The sequence below is a fragment of the Phyllostomus discolor genome, chromosome 8 (assembly GCF_004126475.2).
Source record: "Phyllostomus discolor isolate MPI-MPIP mPhyDis1 chromosome 8, mPhyDis1.pri.v3, whole genome shotgun sequence".
Classification (NCBI taxonomy): domain Eukaryota; kingdom Metazoa; phylum Chordata; class Mammalia; order Chiroptera; family Phyllostomidae; genus Phyllostomus; species Phyllostomus discolor.
Window position 1 is genome coordinate 27,495,530 of NC_040910.2, and position 19,515 is coordinate 27,515,044.

Sequence of the window (19,515 nt, forward strand, 5' to 3'; positions counted from 1 at the left end):
AGACCCACCAGCCAATTGTAGCAGTTTCCAAAGTAAAATATAAGGATGATACACTGGGGTAAGAGAAGAAAATACTAAAATTTCTATTTATATTCACACACATAAACAAAAAAAACCTTTATAACTGTATTGTAATATATAGGCTTGCAGATAGCATATTATATGTTTATTAACCTTAAGTATTAATAATATTTATGTGATAAATACTTACTTTTTATATTTAAAATGTATTGTTAGTGTACTAAAATATTTTACTCATAGTTGCAGAAATCCAAAAAGCTGGAGAACACCACTATATAGTAGTGGATATAATTTCTGTTGTAAGATTTTGAAGGGCATCTTTAATTTACATGTGGCAAGAGGTGAAGGAACTTAAATTCCCAAATATTGATATATTTTTATTTGCTTCAGTTTTGCAAGATACAAGTTATTTGGGGAAGAAGGCAGCTCACTACAAACAGTTTCTGCAAATGGTAAGGTGTGTTGGCAATTTAATACTGTGACATTAAATTATTGAGAAGCAGCACAAACTTTTCCAAAATCTTCCACCAGAAATGTCTAAGATTAAGTCCTTTATATTCTGTCCTGATTTCTACCCCAGTGTTTAAATCTAAAATATTAACAGCTTCCTAAAACTAAGTATATGATGATCAAAAGAATCTATACTGATGATAAAAGAAGACTGGCTTTTAGAATATCACTGTTTCCCCCTTTTAATTAAAAAAATAGAATCTATGCATTTATGAAGGTTTTGCTGTGGAGGGCATGTACTGAATAGGGAAAGAAAGGGACATGAAGAAGAAAGCAAAAAAAAATAATTTGGGTGAAAAAAATAGGGAAATAGTTTGCATGAAAAAGAGAAATAGAGATGGCAAAGTCAAATGTAAAATGTTTGGTGTGGCTTAAAGGAAGAATACCAAAAGAGTACACATCATCAGTGTAATAAAAGAAGTATTTAAGAGGGAGTCTCATTACACTGAACATCTGGAAGCAAACATGCAGAAAAAAGGAAGCTCAAGGCAATGAAGACCACAAAGGACTATCATACTTCCCAAGCTCCTGGCTTTCACAACATGAGTGATTCTTCCACTTCTCACTGCAAATCACCAAGATTTCTCAAGATTTGAGAAGAATCCCAGCAAAGAACACACAGCACTATAAACCTTGGTTAAAGCTACTTTTGGGTGTTCTCTGCTTAGTAAAGCAAGCCGTCCCTGCTTTTAGCCTGTGATTAGACAAGGGAATTGCATTTTTCTCTCATCTGCATCAAGTTTCTATCCCCTGAACTGAGTTTTTGTTTTGCAGGAGACTATAGTTCTTCTTTACAGGAATTGCAACCCCTCTGGTGACTTGCCTCCCACTAGTCCAGTCATATCCCCCATCTTTCCACCCTTCAAATCTGCCTTCATTTAGCTGTGTAAGCACAGCCATTTAAGAGTGACACAGCACCAAAGTGTACAATCAGGCAAAACAAACTCTTCATATTTTAGTGTTCAGTGAAGGGTAGTGATTTAGCAACCCACCCCAACAGTATGTATCAAAGAGATTCCTTTTCACTTATTAATTTCTCCAGGTAAAATCCATAGACTTCAAACTACTACAACAATTTGTTAACTTGTTCTCTTCAAAACTATTAACTGTTGCTTTAACAAGGAATTGAATGTGACTTTCAAGCATAATATGGCCCTAGACTTCCTATGAGCTTTGTATATGAAGCTCTGTGTGGGCACGTTTCCAGTTGGGGAATCTCATGCCACCAAGTCTATGCCCAGGAGTATGTGAAACAGGCAGGCTGTTTCACTTGAGTGCCCTCTGCTCTTCCTAGAGCACCATTTTCCATCGTAGGACAGCTTCTAACCTAACCATAGGACAGGCCTGCAAGAGTCTGCCTTGGTGTGACTGGTAATATCACAGAGAAGAATTTGAAGGAAAGGCTAGCAAAATGCTGAAGCAACTCTTCCCTTTTTCCCACCAAAGGATCTGAAGGACTAATGACCTAGAGAGTAATAGGAAATTCCAACGCCAGACATCCTAGCTTATGTTCATACTTCTGGTAAAAACACCCAGGATATAGCATGAATCATTTTCTTCTGAGACACAGGAGAAGGTCAATTTGGCCATCTGTGCAAGTCAATATGCACAGCTATCCATGCTGTTTCGGACACTGCCTTTCAAAAACACACATATGATCACCCCATTTATTCCTTTAGCATTTGCTGTTTCCCTTGCCTACTAGTTTAAAACTGTTGGGGAGGGAGGCAGAAACCAATGGTCTGCTTTTTTTCTGTTTTGCTTCTTTTTGTGTTTGCTGGTTTGTAAGATTTGTTTTGAACAAAAGGCTCCATGAAAATTAATAATGACAATTGACCATTGTTATCATCGTCAAAATCACACACCTTGATGTAAACAGCCCTCTTCAGGATTTGCATTTAACTAGACTTTCTGTCCTTATTTTCCTCACTTCCAACTCACCCCAGGCAACATGCCGTCCAGGATACGCTATGCATCCCCAAGGATGCATTTCTTTGTGTGTACTAGTGCACCTGCTTGGACCGAGTCCTTCCCCCTCTGCCTCATGAACTCCTCTAAGATCAGGACACTTCTCCAAGCACTGAGTCTCCTACTTTGTGCTCCCACAGAATTTTGAAATTATCTTATGTTCACTTTTCATTTTCCTTTCCGGATAGAATGGATCATGCTTTATCTTTGAATTCCAAAAACAGCATTATTTCTAGCATATTGGAGTCATTCAAAAAATGATGATCATATAAATGGGAATGAGTAAGTGAACCTATTCATTGAGGATGAAACTCTGCCTTTTCTTACAAAGTCTAGATGGAAATAAAACAATGAGGAAAAAAGGAAGATGCTTCACATTTCTCTTTGCTTCTTGATGCAAACATCTTTAGAAAATGTTATTGGAACTCTATTCTTGCTTGAGAAATAGCTATAAAGAGAAAATTTATTTTGTGAACTAGACACAAAATAATGGGGCAAGAATCCATGAATGAATACAAAATCAGAACAGAAGAAACAGCTTGTGGAATTCTCAGGAAAAACAATCTGAATAAGAAAACAAATTATTATGAAATCAGGATCTGCTAAATATTTCTGTAAAGGAGACATTTGATTTTATGCTTTTAAATTTCCTTTAACTTCTATTATTTTCCCTATGATAGGTGTTCATTTTTCTTTCTGTTACAGAAGGAAAAAGGTATTTGTCTTTATTTTCCTTTTAAGTATTTTTATGAACATCACATAACTATATTTTCCCAATACCTATGATATTTTCCAACAATAGGATTGGTATTTAATGAGACACATTCAGTCCTTCAAGGAATTAGAGTACTTAGTAATAATTATTGTAATATCTATAGTGGTACATGTAGGATATTAGAGGCCAATTGGTAATTACTTTTATTCCTGAGATCACCATGGGGTAGCCTGGGAACTACTAGAGATCATTAAGGAACTTTCAAGCTGAGTTGTTTCTTAGAACTCCAAATAAAATTTCAGTGTACCTATGGCTCTGCTAATAGTAATTTAAAAATTATGATGTCCATCTTTCTCTTGCTTTGAAGTTGAGCTCTTTTAAAATCAAACCCTTATTTAGGTTTAGTTTACCAAAGATATTAGACTAACATCATTAAAAATTAAAGTTCAAGCTCCAGAAAAATGTTTAAAATTTTCCATAATAAAATCACGGCATAATTTTCTTCAATGACACTAACATTCTCTTTAAACAATATCATGGAGATATTTCAACTAGAATAAAACAATTCATAAGTGTGTATTTAGTAAGTAAGACAAACCCCCTAATGATTTTTAGAAAATATACACACACTAAAGTATTCAATACAAATATTTGAAAAATGCACTCTTACAAAAAAAAGAACAATTTTTATTTCCCACTTCTGAACTTAGATTTTCTTACCGGAATTTTATAAAGCTCAGCATGGCAATAGACTATGTCTGCTGAAATAGACCCAAATTACTCTGCGTGTGTAAATATTTTATTTCTGTACTTTATTATATGTTCCCCAAATGCTTACTTTACTCCCATGTTGCTTCTGATTAAAATAAGTCAGAATGATATCATTGCATTTTAACATAGGCTTAATTCTCTTTTATTCTACATACTATAACACAGAAATGAATAGGAATTAAATTGCTAATAGCAATGAAAAAATCTTTACCATATGTTGAATAAAAAATGTCAAACAAAAGGAAATATTTATTGTTAATGACACATTATGTTATGGGGAATACATTTATAAAATAATCTTTGATATTTACAGAAGATCTATTTTATATTCATATTGCATCTAACCCATAATTGATTTTCTTAAAAATAGAAAAAAAAGAAAAGTGCAACAGAAAAAACCTCAATCTATTTTATATATGTTAAAAATTAAATGTGAAAGTATAATAAAATTCAGAGTTTAAAGGTTCAAAGAGCTTATGGCACTGAAGACTATAATTTCTATTCAAAAGCTTTGTTAAGGCAACACTATCACAGACACAGTTGGCATTCCACCAGGACAAAGAATACAAGTGACTCCATCACATTGTACAGGTCATTACAATTACCTGATATATGTACAATGTGCTAAATTTTAAGTACAGATAATAAGTGATTGTTATATAACAAAAATATCCCTCCAAAGTTACTTCTCGAGGTTCCGTTTTTATTTTCATTGAAGAGCTGAAGTTTTGAAGTGCATACATTTTTTGTCCTGTTAAATGGAAGAAAGAGTAGATCATGACTCAGCTCCTGAAATTTTAATACCACTTTTTAACCATCTGCATCCTAAAGTGCTTTCAGAGATTCCACAAATGCTTGAAGGAGTCAATCCCCAAAGGCTAACACCAAGTGTATAGTTTGTTAATCTATTCCCGATGCTTTGCCTAAAAAATTGGCATTGCCATCTTCAACATCTTTCTTTTGGAACCATGGTTTTGAATTTGTTCCTTGTTGATACGCTTCCAGAAAATAACAGATTCCAGGAATTTCACTGGGGAAATTCGGTGGAAGTTCCTCCCTTGATCGAGGGGTAAACACAAAACCAGGACAGTCTTTGAGCAATCTAAAAGATTAAAACAAAAATATAACCATTAAAATTTAATGCTTACATAATTGTCTACTAAAAAAAGACAACAGAACTTAATGAATGTTCCTGAAAATATTAATAAACCCGCAATTTTCATTATGATTGACAGAAAGCTCCTTCTGATGCTAACAAACAGAAGAATAATGGAAAATAAATTCACAGTAGTGGGGAAATAAAACCCCAAATAATTTAAAGGTCTAATAAGAGCAAAAAATAAATAAATAAACCCATAAATAAAATGTGATAGAATAAGGCTTCCAAAGTTGAAACATTGGACGAGTTAAAACATTGCCCATTTATGGATTTAGTCATTTTGTAAATGTTACTGAGAAATAATCATGGGCAAAAAACTGTGAAGGGGAAGTTCCACATAAGCTATATCCATATGCATGTCTATATGTGTGTGTGTGTGTTACACACACACACATATATACATTTAAACTTTTATTTCTCAATAGAATGTTTATCAATTCAAGGTTAGTAAGACTAAAATGAGATTTAATTGTACATACTGACACTCTACTTTCTATCTGGTATTTGCAATGTATTTCCTTCTTAAATTCATTTGTTCTACCTAATTTTTTAAAATTTTACTACTACTTATCCATTATGCTAAACTCATTTTGAATTCCTGATCCTACTGATTAAGTTACTGGCTCTTCCCATTTATTTCCCTAGCTTTCTGTTCAAGGCAAACTTAATAAGTATCACTCTAATCTATTATTTAGGCCATGGATGAAAAATGTTGAATAGTTCTGGGATCTAAACCAACTCCTACAGAAAAGTACTCATCACATCTGCCCAACCAGACCAGAGCCTTACTCACCAGTCTACAATGTCCTATCTAAATGAAATAGAATGTTGGTGCCACTTTAGAATTTGGAACTATGACAGTCTTCCAAATACTGAAGAAACCAGCTAGGTAGAAACCTAAGCCTAAGAATGACAGACCTGAAGTAGAATACATGTGAGTATTCTATTAACTAATTTCTATTAGTGCACCAATAAATATGTAACCTGCAAAATAATAAAACCAATGAAAATGATGATCCTATTAGGAATTCATAAATATTTCTTGAGGCCTGTTATTTATAAGGCATAGGATTTGGTAACATATAATGAAAAGCTACAGAATTCCATAGTAAAAGTATAAGCTTCAAACTCTGGTAGATTTAATTTTAAGGTGCAACAAAGATGTCAGCTTTCTAACTTGCAAAAATGGGATAGTAGTATGCATGTCTAGGATAGTTGTGAAAATTAAATAAGTCAATTACATAAGAATACATATCAGTGAGATATCATATAACACCTGTCATATCGGTAACAATAAGTTTGATAATATCAGGCTTTGGGGAAGAGAAAATTTGACACACTGTTAGTGGAATGAAAACCAACAAGAGCAATTTGGACAGGGAACTGATCCTTAGTAAAGTTGAAACTGGGTATAGCCTATGATCTGGGAATACCACTTATAGGCATGTTATCTAGAAATGTATGTATAAGAATATTTATCAAATCACTTTTACAATAATAAGAAAACTGGATACACTTTAACCATGGGTAGAAGACAGATTCTGGCCAATTCATACTCTAGAATACATATTCAATATTATATAGTGACATGCTTGTTCTGGTTTGTACTGGTTTGTGAGAGCAAACTGTGAAAACATTCAGGAATTTTCCCGGCTAGCAATGGACTGAAGCCTGCTGTGGTGGGAGTATGACGTCATAGACATTGGTAAATGCTAGAAATCAGGGATTCTCCCCTTCACTCCTCTAAACTGGTCTACCAGCACACTACTGCATGAGAAATAGTTTGAACAAATGAATTAGATTTATATTTTATCAAGAAAAAATATCTCAGAAACATAATTTTGAGTGGATCCCAAGGGGGTCATAAAAGGATATGAAGAGGCTGAGTGCAAACCTATTTTTCTCTGACTTTACTTTTTTATCTGGGGGAACCTAAATGAAGAGAGTTACACTCCTGGCTTCGTTCTGCCCGTGTTCCTTCCTGGTAAACAGCAGTGACGTATGTTATATCTCTACTCAGTGCCTTCCTGCCTCAGAACCTGCCTGTCCTAGGAAGTGCATGTTCCCAGATGTTCCTGCAAATCTTAAGGGATGTAGAGTCCAGCGTGTCAGCCAGAAAAGAGGGACATGGGGACTGTGATATTGTATTTCTTTTATAAAACAGGGACCTGAAACAAATACGGCAAAATGTTGAGATTTATCAAATATCAGTATCATATTTTCTTTGACTTTTTTCTGTATGTTAGGAATGTTTAAAAATTAATTGTAGAAATGTATAAATCTGTAAGGATTTAGAAAATAAAACTGTATAAATCTATAGGTGATTGGTAAATTTAAAAAGTATTTTTCTGTCCACATTAGCTCAACATTTCCTAGTAAATGTGATAATTACAATCACAACCTTTATATCACTTGAATTTATTAAGGGTTTTGCACAAGATCCCACAATGGGTAAGCCTTGTATTTAGAACTGGTAAGACATGTCTTCTGAATACAAATCCCAGCCTTTTAAAGAAACTTACAGATAAACACAAGTAGGGTGTCATGCAGTGAAAAATGTCCATTAAATCACCTTCAAATAAAGACCAAATTTGTAAGAAAAACAGGTTGGAAAAATGAAACCATTTAGGTGGAAGCGTGATGGCAGTCAGATCCAAGGATAGCAGCAAGAGTCCCCGTGCAGATGTCCACACAAGGTAGAAGATGTCTTTCCTCCCTCTTGACCAGATACCATTTCTCCCACTACAACAGTAAACTGATAGATCTCAAGTGGTCAGTGCAATCAGTACCTGTAAGTGGTTGGGCTGACGTTGATTTTCCGTGGTACACTGCAGGACTCAAATTTGTTTGCCAAGGTGACATTGTTTCCAAAAAGACAGTAGCGGGGCATTTTAACTCCAACAACTCCAGCAAAAACTGACCCAGAATGCAGTCCAATTCGCATCTGCAAGCAAAAAAGTACTTTGGTGAAGCACTTTCCACTTGTCAGTGTTGTTTGAATGGCCTGTCTAAATTATTGGGCCAATCGCTCTCACCACACCAGTTCCTTCTTCCTCAAAACCTCAAGCCAACTTCCCTCTCCTCCTCACAGCTGATTAAGAATGGCCAGTGGAGAATCAGCCACACCTCTTAACTCTTCTCTATTTATGCACTTAGGTTTATCGCATAAGGCAGTCTTATTTCACCTCTCTTCAATATCTGAGACAAATTTCCACGCATTATCTATTGCAGTCACCACAGAGACAAGACAAAGCATCTACGGGCTGTTTATGTGAACCTGCTCTGTCTACGAAGTGAGGCAGACATAACTGCTGGGCTGCAGGACTTGTTTCCCCAAAGGCTGTCAGGAGGGGCAAAGGGAGCTAGCTCTCACTCTATCAAGTGTGTGGCTTTAGGAATATTGCTTTAGAAAAGCATTATGCCAAACCCTACCCCATTATTCAAATGACTAACAGCCAGAGAAAAGGAATTCCAATATTTAAGCAAAAAATAACAGAGGAAGCAGGGAGTTGTTGATGAGGCCCAGATTATAGTGAAAAAAAAAAAATATATATATATATATATATATATATAATTTCAGTTTCAAACATCTGGATCCATGGAAAACCATTGTCTTCCCTTATCTACTTATAAGATGCAATCTGGAATATGATGGAGTAAAAATATAGAAATTCTGTAAGTTATTAATGATTTGGAGAGCTCTTGAAACAGAATATTTTAAAGTGGGATATTCTAGAAGATCAGAATATTTGATGGCCTTAGAGAATGCACAAAGTCTTAAAGTACTGCTTACAACAAAGCAAGTTAACGTGGGGATATTGTAAGTGACCGTCAAATGCCATGTTTATAATTGTCAAGTTGCATGTTCAGTTGACAATTTAAAAATAAGTTTTACTAGATATATGCATTTTAAACAAAGGCCAGGCACTCACTAACTTAGATATAATTTAGAATTTAGGAGACTCAAGTCCTGCCTCATTTTATAGCTGATGTTTTTTCTTTTAAATATTTTATTTATTTATTTTAAGAGAGAGGGGAAGGGACAGAGAAAGAAAGGGAGAGAAACACCCCTGTGAGAGAAACACTGATTCATTGCCTCTCGCATACCTACCTCCAGCACCACATACGACCCAGGCATGTGCCCCAACTGGGAACTGAACCAGTAACGTTCAGTTTGAAGGCTGGCACTCAAGCCACAGACCCACCCACACAAGCCAGGGCTGTAGCTACATTCTAATATCTGCTAGAAACTTTTCCAAATTATTTGTTTATAAGGCATCAAATCCTGAACTCTTCAGAATTTTCCAACCAAAAGCACTCTTATGAATCAGAAGATCTGCATTTTAAGCCAAACTCTACTAAAATGAGCAGTCTATCTGTAAGTCTTGTTATTTCCCTCTATATTTTCATCTGTAAAATGAAGAATTGGATTATTTTTAAAGCCTGTTGTTTGTCACAGTTTTATTTCAAGCAGCAAACAGATGTTTATTACATCGGGCTTTTTCTTCTTTAAAGGAATATGGTTTTACATGTCCAACAACAAAATGATATAAACAAACAAAAATAATGAGAAGAAAATGATCTTCTGCCTTTATAAGCCACAAGTTAAATACATTTAGATGGAGAAATTTTTGCTCCCTTTGGGCATTCTTCTGATTAAATCAGTTTTTCTCTCTGTACTTAGTTATTCTAGCTTTCTATATGATAAATTTATCATAGCATTATTATTTTCTCTTGCATGATTAATATCGACATGCATTCACTGTATAAAAATCCAAACAAGGCAGTAAAAGCACATGCCCTGTTGGCTATCCCTCTGGCCAGACTTATGATCGCTTTGATCAATAGAATAGAATGCAAGCATCACTGTGTGTCTCCTGAGGTTAAGTCATAAAAGGCCATGCAGCTGCCACCAATCTTACTCCCTGGGACATAAACCACCATGTAAGAAGTGTGACTACTCCGAAGCTACACAGCATGTAAGCATGTGGATGGATGACAGTCCTAGATGAGTCTAACTTTTCAGCCATTTGCAGTGAAGAACCAGGCATATGGGTCCAAGTGGTACATCCAACTATTCCAAATGCCCTCAGCTATTTGAGTTTTCCCAGGTGAGATACCAGATATTGTGAGCAGAGGTGAGGTATCCCTGCTATGCCTCGTCAAATTTCTGATGCACAGAATCCATGCATAATAAAGGATTTGCATTCTTACAGCATTAAATACATGAAAGTGTGTCACACCCGAACATAGAACTGGGAAGATGGTCAACTTAGGAAACAATTACGAAGACTTACATGTATGGTATCTATTAACATTGAAGAGAATCAAGACTAAAATTCTAAATATTATAGTTTTATTTTACATTTTTTCTTTCTTCTCTATATATCTTATTGCATATATCAGATAGGATTCAATGTCACTTCAAAGGCCCATTTCTGGGTCATCAAATTGAGGCCTATCCTATAAAAATTAAGTGACATTGACTATCAGTGCCATAAATAAAGACAATCAGCTCATGTTCTACTGATGAAACCAATGCCTTGCATGTTAATTTTATTTTCTCATCTGCAATAAAATATTCTGGGATCTGACTCATCAAGACATTTTTAAACTTTATGTGTCCTGGAAAACACTGGTGGATTAATAGTCAACATTCATTCTACTCTGATGTCCTCCCTTACAAGTACTGGAAAATTAAAATTACATTTTCCAAACTGCCTGGCAGTTTCTAGATGCATTAGCTTGGGTGAATCAGATACACTTGCGTGAGATTTGAAAGCCAGGACTTCTGCTGTGACTACATTTGTTGTGATGAATACGAGTGTGAGCCTAACTGGGAGCCTTTGAGTTCCCTGTGGCTTGCTTAGTGGAAGCCCAGCTTCCAGTCACTCAGGTTGTGGGGGTTGTGATGCAGGGTTTCCAGGTGGCTGATTCCAATCAATAGGTGCAGTTTTGTTCCGTGGCCAATAGTAGAGGCAGCAGCTTTTAGAACACAACGGTTATAGAGGTCTAGCTTTTCCTGATCAGGCTGGCTTCCTGATCGAGGAAAAAGCAGAGGTTCTGATTTCTGGCTGTCGGAGCCATTTTTTAAAAGCTCAAGCTATAGATAGCTTCTTTGGTCCTTGTAATGATTCTCTAAACCACTCCATACGATGTCGTAAATCTCCCTGCTTAAATAAATTAGAGAGCTTGCTCTCGGCAACTGAGCCCTGACTAATACACCACTCTTTTGATAACTAATAAGCATTTACTCTCATTTCCTGGACAAGGTATGATCCACTTTACCTTGATAGGTTCTCCATGGGGAGACATGACTTCGTCAGAGAGCTCCATCATCTTCAGGGCCATCAGCGCTATCTGAACAGCATGCGTATCACTTTCTTTGTGTAATCCCCCAGCCACACAATATGCATCGCCAATGGTCTCCACCTACACATAACACATTTCCCAAGCTCAGGAAGAATCACAGTGTATACCATATAGCAGAAGTTATGAATCACACAGTAAAAATCTTGGTGTTCTCTATGATACTGGCTGCAAAAAAACACCAACTAATTTAAATCCATCAAATTGTAATGGCTATCTTTTTCCTCTTCCCTAAATATTTATTGTCACTTATCAGATATTCTCATTTTTCTTACACAAAACTTCTAGGGTAGAGAAATGGAAGTGAGAAAAAAAAGATACATAAACCTACAGTAATTTCCCATTTCACTCAGAATAAATGCCAAAACCCTTACTTATAGCATGCCCAAAGTTCTTCTTGACCTGCCTCTCTGCTCATTCCTGACTTTACCTGGTAATTCTCCCTCTTGCCCACTTCACCTCAATGCCTCTGGCCTCTCCTGTTTCCCTTCACACGTACCAAACATGCTCTCACTTGCTAGTCCTTTACCAGGAATAATATTCCTGCATACAACCACTTGGTTTGTCCCTCATTTCCTTCAGCTCCTGTAAAACATCGCTTTATGAGAAAGACCACCCTCTATGAAATAACAATTTCCTTTAACTTGCTTTATATTTTCGTCTGTAATATTACGCCATATAAAATACTATAAATTTACTCATTTGTTTATTACCCTTCTTTCCTCCAGTAGAATGTAAGCTCTCTGAGTTTGTCTATTCTATTAACTACTATATCACCATGCCTGGTATATTCACCAATGAATGAATCAGGTAGCAATGCCTACCATCAGATTTTTCTCAACAGTGAATGCATAAGAAGTGCTTAACGGAGAGGTTAATGTATCACAGGTGCTCAATAAATGTTACTAACTAGGAGAAGCAGTACCCTCACCTCTACTTGGAGTTAGGTGCCTAATCTCTGTGCTATTGTGGCACTTCGTACAGACTTGAGTGAAATGGGACCTTCATCATGTCATATGGGAATCCAGCATTTGTCATCACCACCATCAACATCACCCCCAACATATGTCAGCTCTTCTCACAGGGATTGTGCCCACCCATGCTGGAAAATGCTAGATAACCAGTAGATATATGCTAAAACAATGAATAAGTAAATACTAAAACAAACAGACAACAAAATAATTGAAAGAGAAAAAAATGAAATTAAATAAAGTCCAGGTATGATCAGATCCCTGAATAAATAAATTTGACTGTTGCTTGGAAGCCAGGACACTTCTAGGTCAGCCTATGATTATACGTTCTGTGTATCCTAAATGTACTTTATGGTGAAGACCCATATTTATTGATGGCTGTCTCCAGGCATTTTTATGAAAAATCAGGAGTAGAGAGAAGGCGGACACGAGGACCTGCAGGGAAGGTGATTGACTACTTCGAGCTGCAGCTGGGTTAGTCAGGGAACTCTGGTCGTCAGGAGGCTTGATTCTAAATATGTGACAGAAATAACCACGTTTTTTTTCAACTTGAAGAAGAGGGTTGCTTCTTCTGCTATCAATCAGAGCAGTTTGCAAAGAACAGCAAGAATTCCTTCTCATAATTCTGAGAAAGGAGACATTCTCAAGATAGATACTGTCTACAAATAAATATAATAAATTCCACAAGAGGCCATCAAGTTTAACCTAACCAAAGCCAATTATTTTATCTGTAATTATCCATGGACCTATTTTTGTCTCAAGGGATCATAGCTCTATCTGGAATTTCCTGTTAGAAATTTTAAAAAGGAAGCTTTTTTTACTTCCAGCTTCTAGATTTTAAAAAAAGGGCTTTCATATTCCCATAAATAATTTATGTTTTCTCCTCAATCATCTATTTTGTGTTCAGTTAAACTCTGAAACCCCAGATTATGTGGCAAATTAAGAGATGATTCAAGCCACACAAATGAGAAGCGTACTCTCTTCTTAATGCTCGTGATTAAACCAATGCAAAATACTTTCAATCAGTAAAAAATATGTTTTACTTCTAGAAAAACAGGCAGCACATGAAATCTCTTCATGAGTTCTCTTTTTGATAATAGTTGCAGTTAAACAGTAGTGTATTACAGTCCTGTGTGTCCCCAGTGCCTGGAGTGATGCCTGGTACATCCTAGGTGCTCAGTCCTGCTGCCTGATGAGTAACTGATATCATTTACCATGACAGGTATGACGATCTTGTTCATCAAGACTGCAGGACATGATTTATGTTATTCATGCACGGTAACCTTTGGGTGGATAACATCTTCTCTGTTTCAGAAATGAGAAAGGTTAACTTTCTCAGCTTACAAAGCATGTCAGGTAGAGACAGAATTTGGACAGACTTCTCTTATTCAGGCATCTCTACCCATGGCCTCTCCACAGTAATGCCTTAAGTAGGTAATTGGGATTCCTTCTAACTGGCCATCACCGTATCATGTTGACTCTGTATTGAATTAATCTATTCAAATACCATTTGTATAATCCTCACGTTTCTTTACTTTTGTAGATACAAAGGATAAGTTTTTCCTGTACAAGCCATACTTTAAATTGTATGATACTTAATAACTCAGTTTCCATAGTCAAGTGTAAGGCTCACTGACTTATAAACTTTACCTGACCATGGGTCCTACACCCCGTTCTCCACTCAGTCTATCTATCATCCCACCATTCTGTGCCTATGCCTTGAGAAGACAACGTGGCAGTCTTTTCATGCTATCATTATCTCTGTTTCTGAGCAGATTCTGAGCTATTTCTGGCTGGCAGACACCCCCTTGATTAATGCACAACACTCACTCCCAGGATGGCCCTGCTCAGACAGCGTCTCATGTGCAGTATCACTCAGATCCTAGTTGTGCTTTTTCTCAGTGAGTTCTCCCTGGAAAATGGTCATTACCCCGCTCCCGCCCTACCTTGTAGACATCCAGCTCTCCACACTGCCGGTCAAAGAGCGTGTAGAGAGCATTGAGCATGGTGATGACCTGCAGCGGCGAGCACTGGGAGCAGATGGCAGTGAACCCAACAATGTCTGAGAAGAGCATGGTGACGTTATTGAACTTCTTGGCTTGCACCACTTGCCCTTGCCACAGCTGCTGCGCCACCTCAGAGGGAAATATAGAGCACAGAAGATCAACTGTCTTCTTCTTTTCCTCCTCCAGGGCTTGGTGGGCTTGCTCAAGGGTAGCCTTCAGCTTCCCCAGTCTCTTCTTAAGGCCGTCTTGAGCTCTAGCCTGTTCTCCTATCAAGACCACATCTCTCAATGCATTGTGAATCGGGATGTCTGAGAGGTAGAGCCCTCGTCCCGTAAAATCTTCTAATCTGTCCACACAGGGCGACCCCAAGAACAAGATTGCACTGGATTCAATGATGTAGATCATTTGGCCTTTGAGATCCATAACCTGTAAAGCAAAGGAGAACCAATTCCTGTGGTTTACTCAAGTTCCCAACACCCTTTTGATACAAAAGGAGAGGAAGTAGATACAGTGATAATCCTTTTTGTATTCAGCTTGATTTTTTCTATCTGCTGACCATTAACAATATGCATTCTTATAGTTCTTACTATTAGTTCTCAAATGAATGCAGGCATTCAAAGAGTATACTCTACATATAAATCATAATTCTCAATAAACAATGCAAATAATTTTTTCTTCAAAGCTTTCTTAGTAAGTGGCATGCTGCTGCTTTTGTTACTACATTCTTTTGACAGTAGCAGCCAGGAGAAGTAATTGCTGCAAGGGAGGCTTAAGAAAAGTAACACTTCAAATGATTATCCTGGATCACACAGTTTACCTGGATGAGTATGGACGGATATGTACATGTGTGTTCACTGCAGCAAAGAGTCAGAAGCAACCCAAATGTCCTTCAATAGCAGGTGGTTAAATAGAGGAAAACCTTACAACGAGAATCTACACAGCCTCTGAAAAGTGAAATAGGCTTATACCTAATGTAATGGAAAGATGCCCAAAATATTTTTTTAGTGATGAAATGGAAGTTATAAATAGTACTTTGTTTTAAACAAAAATGCACATAAGTTATGTCTTTGACTTTTTAACTACAGTTACCAATTTTTTAAACATTTACCTATGAGTTGTATGATAAAAAGTAATAAAGCTGTTTTCATTTTGGGAACAGTATGTCTGCTGAGGTTATGCATGACTAAACTTTATATGCATTCTCATCCTCTCTATTAGCTTTGCTGTGCTATCAACTATGATTTAGCAAACTTTGTATCCTAAGAGCAAATGATTACCAAAGTTCTCTACCATGAGGTGACAAAATATTTCTCCCCACCCATCCTCTAACAATTAAACAAGTTATTGATTTCTTCCATGTTTATTACATATTGAATTAAAAACTCATTTAGTTGGGTCCTGTAAGAAAAAAAAAGTATTTTTTGTGTGTTTGTTAAGAAAAATGTCTCTTATTCCAAATTAAGGCAGTTATTTCATGATTGAAAACATATTTTGTATAAATATTTTTATAATTTAATTATAAAATGCTTCATAAAGATTTTAAAAGGTAGACTGCATCCATTGAATATTTGTGAAGTAAGGGTCGAGAAGAAATGCATGCAGAAAGAATCTTGTTTTCAATTTATTCTAGCCTTAAAAGTATTTTAGCATTGTTTTCTCAAAACATTTGAAGCAATACATATGTATTTTTGCCTTTTTTTTTGCTTCTGGTCCTTAATATGAAATAATTGATTTTACATTCAAAATTCTATCAGGTTTCTCTTACCCGTGAAGATTTCTTCACAGAGTTGTCCCATCTCCTCACTCGGACCACAAACTGCATATTCAACATAGTCATGATTCCGCTAAACGTTTGGCTGACTTTTGGAGTCAGAATTTCAAAGTACTCTTCAAAGTTAGGCTTTCCTTGGAAGTCTCTCCTGTTCATCAGCCTCCTGATCCCATTGCCAAATTGCAGAATTGTCATATCCTGGTCAAACATGAAGTGGAATGGAAATGTCTTACAGAAGAGAGAAGCAGGGATGACCAGTGAGGACTGGGGTTTGCCTGGGGACAGGGATGGCTTGGTGCTTTTGACATGAACTGAGTATAACAAATAGGGCTGATTCACAAACTCGCTGCTGTCATCCCGGACACAAGAAGGCATTAATGACACTGCCACTTCACTTTCATACAAGATGTGAGCTGCTGCCTTGATGATGCCGGGAAGAATCAAGGACGTGGTCCTCTTAGGGAAGAAATAGTAAACATTTAAAAAGTTATGATCTTTCTCCAGGCAGAGGATGGACGCATCCTCCAGCCTGCCCTTCTTTTCTGCTTCTTGGCAGGGGCTGCTCTGTTTCAGGAGGGTGCTGAAGCTATTTAGAAAGTCTTTGAGGGTTCCTCCAACCACACCCAGGATGTGCTCATCTTCCTCATAACATATTTTGAAAAGCTCTTCACCGAGGGATTCTTTGATGATCTCCACAGGAACTCCTGAAAGCATATATTCACATTTTCTGCCACGTTTGTGCTGTTACTACTATTTTAAACATTGTTTTATTTATTTAATGATTTAGTTCCTTTTATATATCATAATAAGAGTTCCAGCCCCAATTAACCATCTATATTCAAATTATCTGTACAGATTAGCTACTAAAATTATGGTAACTTTGAATAAAAATCCCCAATCATTTATTTGAAAAAGAATGATCAATTGAGTATAATGTACAACTTCTATCTCCCTAAAATACTTAGCTCTAGAAGGGCAAGTGGAATTGCAGGGTCGGGCCCCTTTCAGAAAAAGTCCTCCCACCTCCGCGACGACACAGCCAGTCCATCCTGACGGGAAGGTACGGCCGCCCGCGCAGGGCCTCCGGGAGAACAAGCTTCAGACACAGGCATTAATTTGAAATCACTGATTGCCAAGCTCAACTTTCTCATTTTTTCAGAGATAATATAAAGCAATTTTCTCTGAGTATAATATCCTTCTCATTGGTTAAGTTACGCTAGTGAATATGTGTTTGGAATATATTGCTTTCTACAACTTCTTCCTTAACCTCCTTTATTCTTTAAACTCTGTGCACCACCAATTTTTTTTTATCTGGAACTGAGGGAAAAGTAGTGCCTTTTTCATGACACTCTTGTGGTATGCGGGGAAGGTGTTTAGAATAGTGCCTGCTTCTAAGAGGGTTCAATGTAATTAGCCATAATCATTATTATTATTATTATTATTATTACAATCTTAATATCTTATACTTTTAGAAAAATTTAACTTGTTGGGCTATGTACTCAAACCGTGAAAAGACAGTAAAACAAATTTACTCATTTACTGGTCTCCCTAACCTAAGTATCAATATGAGAACACTGTTAACCCCTTTTCCCATGATTGTTTCAGGACTTTTAATTTTTTTTTTTGTTTTACTTTGCTGAATAGTATTTATTCTGCAAAAACCAGGAATCCTTAGTCAACATCAAGACCAAAGCTATAATTATCTATGAGTCAGATTTCCATGCAGCTGTATCTAATTCTCAGCAAATAAACATTATAAGAAGAGGAAATATTTTAGATCAAACAAAAATATATAGCATGGAAAAGAGTTATTCTTTACGCCAACACAACACATTGAATACTTCACACTGGAACTCACTAGCAAATATAAATAAATATTTTAAGAGAAAATATAAGTTCCATAAGTAACTATTTTTTACTAATAGAAAATATTAGTTTACTGGTAAAATATCAGTTCTAAAATGATAATTATTTCCCAATCACATAAACTCAAACATGTCTATTACCTGCGGCAAGTGCTTGGTCTGCAATTATTGTTTCAAAGTCTTCTCTTTCCACAGATTTTCTGAAATTATTTCAATATCTTAAATTATAAACTGACACATGAATGCTAAAACTTCATATTATAACAAGTTATGACAAAAAGTAATTTAAATCACCTTTTCTGCAGAGGCAAAGGTTGACTATTGAGTTTACAGGAAAGGAGCAGCGGCGTGTACAACCCAGAGCAATGCTGGGAAACCCCCAATATACCTGACCCAGAGTGTGCCACCATTTCTTACGAAGTACTTACCTTTCAACTGAACTTCACCTAGACTAATGCTGTGGCCGTCTACACTGGCAGGGGACCAGGAATATGAAATGACCCACCAGGGGACGGTGATAAAGCTGCCCAGAGTTTTTCTGAAAACCCAGTCAGGAAGAAATACCTACACATCAACAAATGTCACTTTTAAGTATCCTTACTTTTTTCTAAAGCAAATACATAGTAAAGCCTGTCTACTTAACTCTCAGGCATCTTTATATTAAATTTTATCCTTGATCTAGTATAAAACTGCATGGCTAACTAAATCTATTCTTTATTCAGTTACTGCACTGGTTTCTATAGCATAGAAGTTGATAACATAATGGCATACATTTTAACTGATAGAGGCTCTGGTAATTCCAACTAGACAACTTGCTGATTTACGTCTGCCGAACTTTTGTTGATGATTCCTGATAGTGATGACCAATTATGAGCAAGTTTGCCAGACTCTGGAAGCATAGTAAAGGATACCCAAGTTCTACTTGTGGTGCAGTTTGCCATTAGACAAGACAAGTTCACAAATAGGCATAAATCTATAATTCTTAACAGGTTTCAAAGAACATGATACAGTAGAGCAGTTTCAAAAGGAAATATTTTCAAGAAGGAAAGCTTCTCAGTCCACTACATTATCACGTAAAGGTATATTGCTTACAATTATTTAAAATAGCAGGTGGAAATATTTTCTTATATAAGTGGGTTGAGGAGCACTAAATGGCATTATCGAGTTGACTTTAAAGGCCCTCAGGCACCCTGATGCATACAACTTCTTTATAACATCTCACAACATCTGTGTACTCTCTTGTGTGCCCACCACCCAGAGCCTGTCCTTCTTTCATCACCGAACCCCTTGATGTATATTATTTTACATTAATCAGTCTTTAGACTTGTTTCTTTTTTAAGTAACTTCTATTTTTTGTAAAGGAGGAGAGCAAATCTTCCCAGAGAGTTA

The 19,515-nt window shown here is 36.5% G+C and overlaps 1 protein-coding gene across 8 annotated transcripts in view; it reads right to left on the reverse strand.

Annotated features, from left to right (window-relative positions):
• Positions 1 to 261: 261 nt before the first annotated feature.
• GUCY1A1 (guanylate cyclase 1 soluble subunit alpha 1) overlaps positions 262 to 19,515 on the reverse strand; it is a 53,766-nt gene continuing 34,512 nt past the window's right edge. For all 8 annotated transcript variants that reach the window (XM_036031976.1, XM_028521198.2, XM_028521199.2 and 5 more), the window contains 6 exons: positions 18,268 to 18,326; positions 16,256 to 16,965; positions 14,431 to 14,916; positions 11,433 to 11,576; positions 7,934 to 8,088; positions 262 to 5,087 (listed from right to left, as the gene is read on the reverse strand). In XM_036031976.1, coding sequence (XP_035887869.1) covers positions 4,886 to 5,087; positions 7,934 to 8,088; positions 11,433 to 11,576; positions 14,431 to 14,916; positions 16,256 to 16,965; positions 18,268 to 18,326 — 1,756 coding nt within the window. In that variant the 3' untranslated portion in view covers positions 262 to 4,885. The remainder of the gene's footprint in view (positions 5,088 to 7,933; positions 8,089 to 11,432; positions 11,577 to 14,430; positions 14,917 to 16,255; positions 16,966 to 18,267; positions 18,327 to 19,515) is intronic.